At 34.6% G+C, this 15,062-nt stretch overlaps 4 protein-coding genes across 5 annotated transcripts; 1 reads left to right on the top strand and 3 right to left on the bottom strand.

The window, feature by feature from the left end:
* The first annotated feature begins 455 nt into the window (after positions 1-455).
* Positions 456-3,361, top strand: LOC147385176 (reticulon-like protein B5). Its single transcript, XM_086426292.1, has 5 exons — positions 456-661; positions 1,520-1,700; positions 2,378-2,519; positions 2,619-2,688; positions 3,033-3,361. The coding sequence occupies exons 1-5, from the start codon at positions 493-495 to the stop codon at positions 3,203-3,205; spliced, it is 735 nt and encodes a 244-aa protein (XP_086282418.1). The 5' UTR covers positions 456-492; the 3' UTR covers positions 3,206-3,361.
* Positions 3,362-3,402: 41 nt separating this feature from the next.
* On the bottom strand, positions 3,403-5,770 carry EMB3143 (YCF54). The gene is made up of 3 exons (XM_086426293.1): positions 5,379-5,770; positions 3,858-4,090; positions 3,403-3,759 (listed from the first exon to the last, which is right to left on the bottom strand). The coding sequence occupies exons 1-3, from the start codon at positions 5,613-5,615 to the stop codon at positions 3,567-3,569; spliced, it is 663 nt and encodes a 220-aa protein (XP_086282419.1). The 5' UTR covers positions 5,616-5,770; the 3' UTR covers positions 3,403-3,566.
* A 2,340-nt stretch (positions 5,771-8,110) lies between these two features.
* Positions 8,111-14,354, bottom strand: LOC147385173 (Late embryogenesis abundant (LEA) hydroxyproline-rich glycoprotein family). Of its 2 annotated transcripts, XM_086425663.1 has the most exons (3): positions 13,682-14,354; positions 9,273-9,330; positions 8,111-8,896 (listed from the first exon to the last, which is right to left on the bottom strand). In XM_086425663.1, exons 1-3 carry the CDS (start codon positions 14,136-14,138, stop codon positions 8,893-8,895), a joined length of 519 nt encoding a protein of 172 aa, XP_086281789.1. In that variant the 5' UTR covers positions 14,139-14,354; the 3' UTR covers positions 8,111-8,892. The 2 variants fall into 2 exon arrangements, with proteins under 2 accessions (XP_086281789.1, XP_086281790.1); XM_086425664.1 differs by lacking the exon at positions 9,273-9,330 and having other exon boundaries at positions 13,682-14,346.
* Positions 8,276-8,834, bottom strand: LOC147385174 (Late embryogenesis abundant (LEA) hydroxyproline-rich glycoprotein family). Its single transcript, XM_086425006.1, has 2 exons — positions 8,779-8,834; positions 8,276-8,573 (listed from the first exon to the last, which is right to left on the bottom strand). Exons 1-2 carry the CDS (start codon positions 8,832-8,834, stop codon positions 8,276-8,278), a joined length of 354 nt encoding a protein of 117 aa, XP_086281132.1.
* Positions 14,355-15,062: the final 708 nt, after the last annotated feature.

Below are 15,062 nucleotides of genomic sequence, written 5' to 3'. Positions count from 1 at the left end.
AAATTTGATCTTCATGTAATAAATTTTTTTTTTTTTCAATTCTTCAGAAATGATTTTATGGAAATTCAATCGATAAATCACCTAATTAAGTTGCATCTTGTTGTTATTTATCCTATTTTGAATCAATATTCTGCCATTTTACTTTCTCATGAAGCAACCATTGAAGATTCAATGATTGCTTCATGAGACAAATTTTGATATTTTTTTTTTCTTCTTTTCTTACATCTTTGTTTGAGTTTGGAATGTGTTCTCTTTCTGGAAATATTTATGATGAAATAGATCTGAAAACCACAGGTTCTCTTTTTGTTCCATCTTTTCTCTATTATAATTTTAAGAAATCATATTAGTTCATTTGGTTTCGATTGTGATTATTATATTGGGAAAAAAATGATTTTACCATGGTCGAAGATCTCTGTTGAGTTCTGCATTTTTGAAGATTTATTTTGGATTTTTAATTTTCTTTCTTGTGTCCTTAATTTTACAGGGAAAAAAATGTTGGATCCCGTAGAAGACATTGCTTCTGAATCAGTAATGGAGAAGATTCATAACCACGATGTATCTTCCTCTTCGGATTCTGAAAGTGAGACACATTTGCTTTCGAGGAAGAATCGCTTGTTTGGGAGGCAGAAACCTGTGCACGCAGTCCTTGGCGGTGGAAAATGTAAATTATCTAGAGCTCTCCCTCCACTGTTTGTAATGCATCTGTGTCTTCTAACATTATGTTCTCTCTTCTTTTTTTTCCCATTAGTTATGTGCTTTACTAATTGAAAAAAGTTTAGAATTTTAAACATGTAGCTCTAGAATCTAAGTAGAGATGATGGGAGAAATATGATTCAAGTTGCCAAATCCAAATAGTTGAGAAAGAGACAGACAATGATAGCGATGATGATTCTCGTCAAAAGAAGAACAAAAATGATGCATGGTTGAGTACAACTGAATCAATTGGAAGTTAGTATGGATCCCATTGCACAATTTTATTTCTACATTTGATGGGCAATAAATTTAGAATAATGCTCAAGTGACCTTAAGATTGGACCTCACATCAAGATGTGGGTCCAATCTTAAGGTCACTCCAGCATGACTCATAAATTTATTGAAAGAAAAAAAAAGCACAATAATGAGGAGAAATGGTACATATAACTAAGAATAAGATATTACAATGGACAAACTGCATTAGAGTACAAGTTCCAAATCTAATACCATATGTTTGTTGTTCTTGGGTAAAACACTGGTTTAGAGACATTTTAGCTAATCAATCACAATAATGGAAATACATTTGAGTGTTGCACACAAATAAAAATCAAAATTTTGGACTATTAAACGAAAAAAATCTAAATTTTTATTTTGTGCATACTGTATTGCTTAAGAAGCACTTGAACTTTTTGATTAACCTTCTATGCTTGAAACTATCAAATTCGGGTGATTTCCTCTACAGTTTTTTTTCTTAGTGAATTGTTTCTTTCGCACTTTTTTTATTAAATCCCCTGTCTAGTAATTGGTGGTCTGTTCTTATGTTCAGCGGCTGACATTATACTGTGGAGAGATAAAGGGATATCAGCTTGCATACTTGCTGGTGTCAGTGTTATATGGCTTCTCTTCGAGTGCATGGGCTATCACTTGCTTACTTTTGTTTGCCATTCTCTTATACTTACATTGGCAGTACTGTTCCTCTGGACCAATTTATCTTCTTTCGTCAACAGGTGAGTTTCTTCCCCGTAGCTCTTTTACCATTTAATATCTGATAAGAGTTGTGCTGGAGTGACATCAAGATTGTACCTCATATCGCACATCCTGACGTGAAAGAGTGTATAAACCATAGATGCTTTTTATCAAGATACAAACCATAGATGCTTTTTATCCTGTCGTCTCCTATATTTCTTTGGCATAATTCTCTCTTTTTAGTTAATTCAATTCATTGAAGTAACACCTGAGGCAATTCCTTGAAAATTTACTGCTCACATCTGGTATTTGGGTATTATATAATATTATTCCCTTAACTCGTTTTTAATTGAAAACTTATCTTTTTATATTCTGAATTTAACTTTTTTTATTCTTGTATTTCAGTTATTTATAAATTCCTACTTGTCTCCATTTTTCGAATTTCTCATTAATATTGTTTGTTGCTAAGTTTTCTAAGACAAATCATGCAATACCCCTATAGGAGACCAATTTCCATTTGTAGTTCAAGATTTCAGTTTTGGTTGGGATTTCGGTAGTTTAGTGTGGCCGTTAAGATACAAACACTACTTCTATCACTCCACAGTCCACACAATACACCCCAATTTTTCAGAAGGTTATTTGATGATGATATTCATGGAAAATAAAATTGTAGACATTTTTGGATTATTTGATGTTAATCTATATATTTTGGATTCAGGTCTCCTCCAAGGTTTCCTGAGGTTGTGTTACCAGAAGACTTGTGTGTTAGCATTGCCTTATCAATAAGCTACGAAATTAACCGTGCATTTGCAACCTTCAGAGAAGTAGCTTCCGGAAAGAACTTGAAGAAATTCCTTGCAGTAATGGTTCTTAAACTAATCTAATCTAATCTTGCATCATAAGCCTTAATGTCAGACCTCTTAGATCTTTAACCATCAAAAATAAAAATTTATTTGCAGGTGATTGCGGTATTGTGGGTGATCTCTGTTATTGGTAGTTGGTTCAATTTCCTCACCCTTTTCTACATCGGTCAGTTTTGTTCCCATCCCTTTTCTTGCACTATCGGATTGTAGGGAAAGAATTCTTCTTTGCTTTCTTTTAGTTTTGTAGTTAGTGTTAATTGTACACTAACACGCCACGTGATTTAGGTCTACACCATTATGTGAATTTCCATTGGTTTTCTTTCTTCTTTTTAGTTTGTATGGTTTGCATAATTTGATCGAAGTCCCTATAGTATGGTTCTTGATCAAATTACGAATTTCCATCAAGGAAATCTGCACCCCACCTCCGTATTTTTTAGCATTTGTGTAGAAAGAGCGTTTGCATCTCACTTGTTTTCTTACTGTAATTTTATATTTCTCCGTGGGGTGCAGTGTTTGTTATACTGCACACGGTACCAATGCTTTACGAGAAACATGAGGATCAGGTGGATACTTCGGCAGAGAAGGTGATGTTTGAAATCAACAAGCAATATGCAGTGTTGGACGAGAAGGTTCTCCAAAAGCTTCCAAAATGCTCCTTTACTAAGGATAAGAAGAAACACTGAGAAGTAAAATTCAGTAATCACCATGAGAGTAAATCCTTTCTCCTTCTCTACAATGAGGTGAGGTTGTACTACCCTCCATTTTTAGCTTCATTATTTAGAGTACCATTAGCATTCTGTATTAGCTCCACTTTTGTAATCGACCATTGAATTTTATTACCTCCCGTTTCAGTTTTTGTTATTTTATTCGTTATTGAAGGTTTTGTGATAAACTACCATATGAAACACTTTTATTGGGGTTTCTTAGCTTAAAACTTACTCTCCTTTGTCATAGAAGAGTCACTAAGTCACCGATGAACTCTGACAAATTTGACTACAATAGTTGTAACAAAATGCAGGTAATTAAACATAACAAGAACAAATTTCATGCCTTTGGCTTGTTGGAGCCTGACAGCAAGAAAGGCTTCCACCATCCAGACTCATATTTTGGATAAGGTGCAACCCAGCTTTCCGGCTTCTTGAACTCCAAATCAGTGGGATTTGAGGCTAATGCTTCTTCTAGGCTGTTAGCTTCATAGCTCTCCGATAAAACCCGGTCCAATCTCAGCTTCATGAACCTGCCAAACCCCATTAAGGAACAATGTACTTTAGAAACTTAACATGAAGTGGGTACAAGATAGTCTAAAATATAAACAGTTGTGGGACTGAAACCTACGTAATCCACGGGCCATTTGTTGAAACTAGAGCAACTGCAGGTCTCGCTAATCTCTTGGAGATATTTGGGAATTTATCCAAGAATTTTGGTTCGATAACAAGCCAGAAATCCTGCTCCCTGTTACGTTCTCCATAGTAACGAAGCCTCTCTGACAAGAGCTCTTGAAAGTGTTCCTCTTCATCCAGCATGAATTTTGCGTTAGCCACGACAAAATAATATTTCTTGGCTACTTCCTGATAAATTAAGAGAAAAAAGACATGTTATCTCCCTAAAGGTTTTTGGTTTCAACAAGAGAGAACCAGTAGAGGAATCAAAAAAATAGCTAGAAACATTCTTTTGATACAACATTTAAAACCTTGTTGGTACCCATCAAATCCAGTTTCAACAGGCTGATCGGATCAGACTTTTTTTTTTTTTTTTTTTCCTAAGAAACCGAGATTTGTAGTCAGTAATTAGTAGAAGGCAATTTTGATTCCAAAGACTTGGCCAAGTATAAACGATTAAAACAACAAAAAACTCAGCTTTTTCAAAGAAATGTGTTTTTACGTTTTAAACATGTGTTTTTTCCTTAAATAATAAAATTATAAAACCCCACTTTTTGTAGGCCTATGGTTAATTTCTATAGTCTTATGGTTGTTTATGACTTGATTCATAAATATTGTTTAATATGAGATTTAATGATAATGTCTATGATGTTATGGATTTTTTTTTTTTTTTCAATAGTGTCTCATTCTCCTCAAAAGATTCATTAATTGATGGTTAAACTTTTATTAGATAAAAAAAAAATATGTATAATTATGCGTGGAAACATGTTATCATGCATATATTTATTCGATAGTGTCATTTTTCTCAAAACATATTGGAAACTTAGAATGAACGTCTAATATCATAATAAATTATTTATATTACATTTTTTTCGAGTTTTGTTCCGTTTCTTTCCCGATTTTTTCGAAGCTTTTCCATAGCCATTTTAAACCCATGTTCCAACTTGGTGACTATGCTTACAACCCTTCACACTGATATACATTCATTGATAAATTAATATTTAGTTTGAAATAATGGGTATGCCAATGTCCAATTCCAAGGCTTCAATGGGACATTTTTAAATGGAGTCAGTGATAATCGGACTCGAAAAAACATACTTGGTCTATACGCGATTGACGTGGCATGTGAACAGCATCATAGATGTTCCATCAGACACAATAAAAATATCCTACTTTACCTTACGAACAAGTCTATCAGATAAACAGAATCCATATCCCATCTATCCTAATTTGACACATGGCCCTTTACAAAGACAGATAAGATCACCATCTTCATGTAAAGAAGTTTTGGTCAATTTGTTTACAGATAAGGGTGATTAGCGTAAATTCAAAATTTTTTTTTTTTTTAAATTATTAAATCCAGATTATTAGCCAAGCTTCAAAATAATTCAAGAAAAACTTATATTATAGAACGAAAAAAAGAGAGTAAATTTTAATCTTCTAATTCCCTCTGAAAGTGAGAGAGAGAGGCACTAACCTTGTCGGTGGTATCGGAGGAATCAAGCAGGTTGGGGTCGACGGCAACGGAAGTCTTGACGGAGAGACTGTTAGTCTTAAGGAAAAGGGGCATCTTGTTCCCCAATCCTTTGAAGTTGCAGGTATTAGTATTAGTAGAATTAGATCTGGTGGGGAGTAGAAAGCATTTCTCGGGTTGATGGGTCAGGGCAGAAAACCCGACACAGGATCCGAATGATAGTGTCGCGGGAGGTAACATTTCAGCGGAGAAAGAGCAATCCCTTCTTCTCTGCTTCTCTCTGGAACCAAAATTAAGAAAGAAAATTCAAAAAGTGACACCTTATCTACAACTCTCTCTATCTCTCTGTGGAATTTACTTTATCCAAACCCTTACAGAATACAGATCCTCTGATTCTATCTATATATGATCATAGATCTAGATTTGAACGGCTACAAAAGTTCTATGTAATTTTCAGAAATGGGGTCCATCATTTGTTGTTTACTTGTCCTATCATGGGCTTCCCTCGAAGATATTCCCATCAAATAATCTTTATTTTTAGGGAGCTTCTATTGTCACACCAACTTTTGTTAACTGCATCCCCACAAAAGATGTGTATTAATCCTCTGGTGACTCACGTAGAGATATTTCTCAAACCGTGTGCAACTTATGACAAAATTTGGGTTTCGATACATTCATCATTTTAATTCCCAGAACATGTTTTTTCAATGAATTCATCACTTTTATAATCAATAAATTTGTTGATAAATTACCAATGAGATCGTAATTAATGGTGAGTCTATTGGTATTTTATTAGTAAATTCATTGATTATATAAAGTGATGAATTCACTAGAAAAACATATATAGAAAATTAAAATAAATAGTGTATTGGAATCAGAATTTTGCCATTTTCAGGATTTTAGATTTTGATACATTCGTCATTTTAATTCCCAAAACATGTTTTTTTAGTGAATTCATCACTTTTATAATCAATAAATTCGTTGACAAATTACCAATGAGATCGTAGGTAATGGTGAGTCCATTGGTATTTTATTAGTAAATTCATTGATTATATAAAGTGATGAATTCACTAGAAAAATATGTATAGAAAAATAAAATAAATAGTGTATTGGAATCAGAATTTTGCCATTTTCAGTGCATGAAATGATAAAGAAGGGGGGCATTCGCAAAAGTTGGTGTGGCAATATAGTCTCTCTATTTTTATTTGCACATATTAATATCTTATATACATATTTTACTTTGATATAACAGATAATTGATATTAGAGTTCCCATGGTATCCTCTTCCCTATCCTGAAATATTAGATAATTTATATATATATATATATATAAACAAGGTGAAGAAAAAGAAATTAGAATATGACCAGTTCATATCACACATCTTGAGAAATGTAGATTTATAAGAATTTTCCTTGCATCATTAGATTGTGCAGTTGTGATCAAACAGTAACACGTTGATCGCTTTCAAAAGGTGACTTGGGAGAATACTTTGGCTCTATAAGGGGCAAGAAAATGAGGGCAGGGATTTCATCCTCAAAGAACTGGAAAAAGCTTTGAAACAGGCAGCCTGCTTCAAATTTTGAAGGAACCATCTCCAATGGATTATTCCAAGGAGGTGTTTCAAGTTTTGGTGGAAATGTAGGGGTGTGAAATAAATTCAAAACACCACGTGTCTTGTTTCCTTCAAAATTTGGAGTTGGCTACCCGCTTCAAAGTCAGACTTCAAGGAAGGAACTGCTCGTACAACATGAAGTTGAAGGATATCCCAAGATGAAATCATACATATCGAAAGCAGAGAGCATAATATAGTTCAGTATGTCGTGGTGTTGCGTTAAAGATGTGGGGGGTTTTCCAATAATATCTTCCTCATGTGTACCGCAAGCCCAATTTTGTTATTTGTTGCCAAATATTGACATGGATTCTATTAAAGAAGATCAGGTTCTTGTGCCAAATTCATACCACTTGTTTGGTTTCATGATCTGAATTGGATATAGCAAGCATTGCTCTCTCGGAGGCCCATTTTGATTGTTGAGTGATCAATGGAGTTTTGCACTTAAAGAGAGATGGTTTCGTCTTTCTCATTTTAAATTTAAAGAAAAAGATATTTTGGTTATATATCTTGATTTTGTTTCTTTGTTATAGATTGCAAGGTGACACATGTACGTCTCAAATTATTTCCTATGTTTCTTTGTTATAGATATTTTTGTTTATATATCTCGATTAGTTGCCCCCACAAATAAAATTTATACTCCTTGTTGCACCCACATGGGCAACAAACTTTCACCACTTATCAGTTATAAATTGCTATTGAGCCAACCCGTCGGGGTTATGAAGATGCTTTCTTAAACAGATTTTCCATAGAATTTGTATATGTAAATACCCTGAGATCTGTTGTGTATATAAACATGAACATGAAATCATCCTTTGTCCTTTGCAATTAGCATTAAGTTTCTTTCTCTGCTATGGAAACAGCTAAATAAAACCAATGAAATTTTCAGTCATAGGGCACTTTCTTCCATGGATTGTGTCTTCTTCGGTAACTGAAACCCCTTTTGGCACACAAATTTGAATCATATATATATATAAATAAGATTTGAAGGAATACATCGTAGTTTATTTAAACCAATCTATCTTCATATTTAGCAAACATCATTCATATACATCCTACTAACACATCTCTCTCTCTCATCTTATCCCTGTTTTAAAATAGTATTATTTATAAATAATAAAAAAAATGAAGAAAAAGAATAAACGGCCTAATAAAATAGAATTCCAAGTAATTTACAAACATATGGACGGACGTGTATCCGTAAATACCGTACAAAAAGCTTCACAAATCCCACATGTGTATCTCACGAACGAGCGTAAATCTCCGGGAAAAATAAAATATCTGACGTCAGTTACAACTTGGTCTTGTGATTGCAGTCTTGGCGACGGATCTTCAGATCTGGAAATCCGAACGCTATGTGACACACAGACAACGCTACAGCGTGTCTCTTGATCCCAAAAAAGGACACCTTTCCAGGGATCCTTGACCTCGTGTCGATCACCATTTCTCCACCCAACACGTCGCGAATCAAATGCTTCAGATCCGATGCAAACTCATCAGCCTCCAAAGTAAGTCTGCATTTCAACGTTTCAGATCCTCTCGCAGGAATCTTTCCAGGAGACAACTCCACCTCTCCCACCTGCTTTTCTCTGTACAGAACCAGACTCTTTCCAGGATAGTGCTTGAAGCTTGCGTGGTTTGGGTTGTGGACGAGTATCTCCAGGTTTACGGAAATATTAATATCTATTTTCACTACTGGTAATGAGACACGTGGAGAGATTCCATCTACTGTGGCTGAGACGATTTTTGTTTGGGGGTCTTTGGGCTTGAAGACGGTGAACGCCAGGATGATACAGATGATAAACAAGATCAGGACGAGGAACAGCACCACCGTTGTCACGATGCACCATCGCCGTTTCCGTACGTATCGCTGCTGTTTTCGACGTTCTTCTTCTTCTTCAGTTTCCGTCATCTTTTTGTACATGGTTTCGCAGAGATAAACAGAGAGAGCAAAAAATAAGGATTTGTGCTTCGGTTGAAGAGATTGGTTAGATTTATAAAGAGAGAGAGGGTGGGCTTAAATGCTTTGAACTGCCCAACCTACTATATTTATTATTCGAGTTTAGCAGGACTGACTTTAATAATTTCATCCGATTCACATTTTGCTAACGTGGAGTATACATTGAATCAGATTCTTCCACTCGTATCTGGATGAAAAGATCTATGTTTCGTACACATCTCCACGTCAGCTAAGTGTGAATATATGTCACTGTTAAAGTCACTCTAGCAATAATCTTATTGTTTATTACTTATATCATATATAAATTAAAAGGAAAGATTTGAAATACCGAAGTCGGTCAGCGCGTTTTATGCCGTGTGAGCCCAAAATTTTTAATGTCATTATTCCTAATACCAGAAAGAAAGAAAGAAAGAAAAACTTTTTAGGTTCAATATCATTTCATGGGTCTTGTTAATATGTGACCTAAGGGCCCAATGTTAAAGTTACAATAAATCCAAAAATAGACATAATAGACATTTGAGGGTATTTTGGTAAGAGTCGTTATCCAAAACGGTTTCTATGTGGTCCCATTGGACTGTTCTATATTGAAGAACGCCTTACTTAGGAATCAAATTTATCTTAAAACTCCTTCCAAAACACACTATCTAGACTCAAAAAAAATAAAAATAAAAATTATATATTTATTATTAAACGAGAAAAATCAATTTTTAAGATATATTTAATGCACTTTAACCATGTTAATAAAATCCATCGTTAATTTGAGTCCGACTTTGAACTGGGCAACACGCTTCTGTTTTAAAATTTCGATAGAACCCTTTTCACACATGTATTTATTTCTCATCTATATTTTTTTCATCAATATTTAGGATACCCAATTGGAAATACCACGTGTAGTTCAATCAATCTATTTGTATTGAATGGTACGCCTAATTTACAAAACTATCCTTATTAGTTACAAATCTAACTTTATTAGATGTGGCATGCACGGGTGAGTTTTTGAGCAAAAAAATCACACGAAATACTTGTTTGACACGTCACTTCCATGTAAAAAATTAGTTAAATCTACTAATTTACTATTCTTATTCTTACTTGATTAAATTAGAATGGCGGCAGCAACTTGTCCCAATCCAAAAAAAAAGATGATTTCAGACTTCCCCAACAATCAAGAGTATTAAACAATTACATCCAGAAACCTGATTCCTGACTCATCAAAGGGATGGTTGTTGCGTGTGTACTCAATAAGTCGAGTTCATGAGGGAACAAGCCACTCTTCCTACCCCTATCACACGCATCAGTTAGTTTCTTAGTTATTACATAGAGAACCATAGGATGCTTCCTATCCACTTTCATGTCAAGATTTGCGATAGTAGGTCCAATCTTGAAGTCGCCCCAGCGTTTTTCTATCACATATAATTCTCCTCCTTTCAACTTCAAAAAGAAAAAATTGTCTCTCCACACCAATGACACAACTCTTACGTTCTACAACTTTTATTTCTTTGGAAAAAGTCACAATGCCCCTCATTTATGACTAAAAAATGACAGTTAAAAATAACCCACACCGTCAAAATCCAACCTCCACCCACTACCAAATAACCAAAAAATACCAAGACTAAATCAATGGCACTTACGACCTTTACAAACCAAACCAGGAAAGGGAACTGCATCTTTAAGGTATAACTTGTGAGAGCTGTTTTTCCTTTTTCTTCTTCTTCTTTTGAGAGGAAAAGGTGGGGGGGGGGTGGTTCTATTCATGTAGGACTTTCTAAAGAGTGAATTTTCAGAAAAGCCGAAAGGGAGGAAAGCTAAACATGGTGAAGAGCTTTGACAAGTGTACAAAAAAAATGATTAATTTCTAATATGTGTAATTGTGTTTCTTTTCAAAATAGATTCAAAGGTTAAGTCAAAACCTAGGTGGGATTTCAAGTTTTGTTGTGTTAAACTGCAAATGTTTCCCGTCCACGCCTGTTTTTAAGGAGAGCAACCAAACAGAACTCTAATCAACGGTTCATAACCTCCTAAATGAACCCAAATAAGGGCGTGTTTTAAAAAAAAATAAAAAAGGACCCAAAGCTCAGCCCCAACAAGCCCAACCCAAACTCCACAGTATGGCCAAGTTCAGGTTTGGAAAAATAATATTGAGCCGGCCCAATAGAGCTAATATCATGATAGTTTGCATAAGACGTTAATTTGAATTCAAGATTCAAATCCTTAAATCATACAATGAAGAATTCAAACTCAGGGTGTCATATTTTGATTCTAAAAAGGTACCTTCCAGTTCATTAGGAAAAAAAAAAAGTAAACCATCCCTAAAACAATCCTTGCTTTATCCTCCCAAAAGTGCCAAGCACGAATTACATTTTCTCAAATTTCAACTAGATTGGAAAGATCTCTCCACTTTGCATGGCCTTCGACTGTTTTTGCTTAAACTAAAAAGTCATTTCCTTTGAGAGCTTCCTCAACTAAATTGGATGCTTGTTTGCCCTTGGCCAACCTCATGCCCTTGCAAACCTTCTTAAGAAAAATCCCAACGGCACGAGAAAATTTTTGTCACCCTAAAACTCAATGTCCATGACTGCAAAATTTTGTGAATTTGCACGAGCAAAGAATGGTGTTCTAATACAAAATCACATAAAGGAAGCAGAGCACATTTCGCCCAACCATTTCATCCACTGATTATTTAAAGTGCTTTAGAACTCCTTCGATCACATTAACCTAAATATTAACCTAATAAATTGAGATCTTCTAGGTGTTAGGTTTATAAACTCCGCCCATGTAGTGTTCCTTTTACACTACATTGCCAGTCCCGAGCACAGATAAAGGAGGAGGGTTGTGTCAAGTCGGCAGCCAGTGTAAAAGTCTCCCACCCCCTAATATGATTACATGAATCCGGATCGAAAATTTCATTCCATTCATGATTGACTTCGAAAAACAGACAACCATGTTGATGAGATCATAACCTGCAAATTCTCCTTCTCAAAAGCTAACTAATATAACCCTCCATATAAGTAAAGAAAAGAACATCTATCAGGTATACATGATGGGCATAAGTTGACACAAATTATGGAATCACAAATAACCTTAACTGGCTTCCAAGCTAACGAGATGCCCAAGAATATTCTGCTTCATAACAACTGGAAAACCCTATACTATGCTTGCATCAAGGCAACACTCTTGTTTTAGTGCCCCAAGAATTGGGTTGGTCCAGTCCAAAAACTAACTCTACCCAAACTGCCACTCATGCTATCCTTCAGCCAATTATAGAAATCGAACTCCAAACTTGACTTTTAGTATCTGGGTCTAAAGAAAAATTTTAAAAAGACAATTCCAAGTTTTGATTGAATTAATGAAATGTCACCAAAAGATCATCAATTATAGAAATCAAGCTCCAAACTTGACTTTTAGTATCTGGGTCTAAAGAAAAATTTTAAAAAGACAATTCCAAGTTTTGATTGAATTAATGAAATGTCACCAAAAGATTATCTAGCTCTTTAGTAGATTAATGTTGAGTAGAACTTCCAGTGAAATTTTCAAAGACACTTCCCTCTTATTCGTGTTCAAATGGGACTCTCTATATGGCTCTTAGTGTTGTTTGTTTGTTTTGTTGTTTTGTTGCTTTTTTGGTCTTTTTGTTTTTCTCGGGGGCCATTTCAGTCTCCTCCTTTTGTATTTCCTTTCTCTAATAAATTTTTTGCATTTATCAAAAAAAAAAATTTATTCCAAATATCAGCCAAAGAAATACATATGTAAATCCTCATGTATCTATTCATTAAATGGAACAAACACACCCAACATTGGAATTTATTAAAATAGTGTTAGTTGAATGTAAACTAGCAACATTGGCATAAAAATGGACAAATTCAAATGGAAATAATATATATTATATATTTTTTTTTTGATATATTATATTTCAATTATCTACATATATCTTCCAGGCGTCTAAGAGAACATCAAAATTTTTTTCGATGTAAGCCCAAGTCATAGTTCATAACATGCATAGCCAATCACAAATCCTCAAGAACAAACCCAATGATAATATAGCATTGTTTGCGTGAGACAATTCACAAACAATATGAGACAATAGATTTAAAAGGCACAAATTGCAATCAACTTTAAATTACAAAGTTATAAATACTGATTACCAAATTGAAAATATGCAACAATGAACACCGTTCTAGAACCTAACAATTCACACACTGAATGAAACACCGTGAATAATCTAAAAATCATAATTTACAACTTGGTCTCATATCTACAGTAGGAATTCCCAACCATTCAATCCAAAATATTGATAGAAAAACCACACAAAGTATAAAACACTAAATGATGATCAAAGATTTGTAGATTCAAAAAACAAGTGCAAACATGCCAGAAATCACATCGGAACAAACATCCGAATTCACCAAACAAGACCGCACTAAATGGATTGAAAAAACAACATTAAAATATTATTTTACAAATAACAATATCAAATTGATAGAAGTTACAAACATCTATGTCTAATTCTAGAACCTAATTATTCACAAACCAAACCAAACCTCACGAAAACTCTTCAAACCCTACAAATTCAAACTCTCATTTACAACTTTGTCTTATATTTACACCCCAAATTCTCAACAGTTTGATTCAAAGCATTTATTGACAGATCACATGAAGTATATGAGACCACATGATGCTTAAATATTTTTAGAAAAATAACTCTTCCAGACATCTTAGTATAAGTATTGAGTGGCAAATTACCAGAAATCACATCTGAATAAGCATCCGAATTAGAAAGCAATCGATCAGCCAATACCGTAACCGTCGTGTTCAAATGGATTTTCTCTCCAGCAGAGATCTTCCCAGCTGGAATTGCTGCTTCACCAACAACATCTCCTCTGTAATACAATATAGAGGAACCATTACCGTACTTGAATCCAGCTTTGTTAGGGTTTTTAACAGAGAGATTGATGTTAACTGTGACATTGAGATCGACTCTCACCCTTGGAACATCGAGTGATAGTTGGAATGACTTTAGGTCTACGGAATTAACCGTGGTAACGGCGTGTTTGGGTTTGAAGACAGTAAACCCTAGAATCACTAGGACTATAACAAAACAGAGTAATCCAATTACCACAGCCAAACAGATGTTTCTTCTCTTACGAAAAGGAGAAGATTTGGTAGAAGTTTTTCTATCCTTTGGAGAGACTAGATCCATCGAAATATAGATAAAATTAGGGTTTTAAAAACGCTAATAAAAGACCATTTTTTTTGTTGCAGAAGAAGAGTTGGAGGTTGTTGAATCTTAAATTGAGAAGAAGAAGAAGCTCTCAACCACCGATTTTGGTAATAAGAGAGGGTTTCGGATATATACATGACTTGCGATTTACGATTAGTGATAGATTGAGACTTGTGTGTGATTTCGTGTGGAGTTTCATCTTTTTGATCTTTCCCGCTCTCTACACTTTGCAACTCGTTACAGTTTTCGTTTCAAACGGCCGAGTCAAGTAAATTGAGTGACCGACGGCTTAGATGGGAAGATTTCCCATTAGATTACAATGATCACCTCGAGATACGTATTCACAATCTCACCCAATTGGAAGATGGTAGAGAATGTTAGGAGAGGCAAAACGTGAACCCATAGGGTTGAACCCGACCCTGACCTTGGGTCGTGTCTGGGCATAAGTTTAACTTGGGTCTGGCCTCAAGTTAAAGAAATAAAATAAAAAAAATTGCCCAACTCAAATCGGGTTGGATGCGGGCATAAGTATCGACCAACCCGATTTGTCCGAATCCAAACTTAATATGATTATAATTTAAAAATATTTCTTAACTTTTTTCTTTCACACTCATAATTCATATTTCAATATGTATGCTTTTGTTTATCAATCTCAAAAACTAACATGTAATTATTTTCATTAGATAAATAATTAATCTTTGTTATTAATATTTTGTTTTAAGGGACAAACAACCCTAAAGTTTGCCAAGTTTGGTGCCAAACATTTTTCAAAATATGGGTTAGAAGATTTGGAATGAGCTGATTTTTAGTGAGGATGATCTCTATGATGAGGAGATCATCCTCACCAAAAATCAGCCTATTCCAAAACTTCTAACCCCATCAAAAGTGATTTACAAAAATTGG

Source organism: Akebia trifoliata, chromosome 15, assembly GCF_017979445.1.
Source record: "Akebia trifoliata isolate Shusen 1 chromosome 15, ASM1797944v1, whole genome shotgun sequence".
NCBI classification, from domain to species: domain Eukaryota; kingdom Viridiplantae; phylum Streptophyta; class Magnoliopsida; order Ranunculales; family Lardizabalaceae; genus Akebia; species Akebia trifoliata.
The sequence above is the reverse complement of the archived record's forward strand: the minus strand, read 5'-3'. Positions and strand labels throughout refer to the sequence as shown.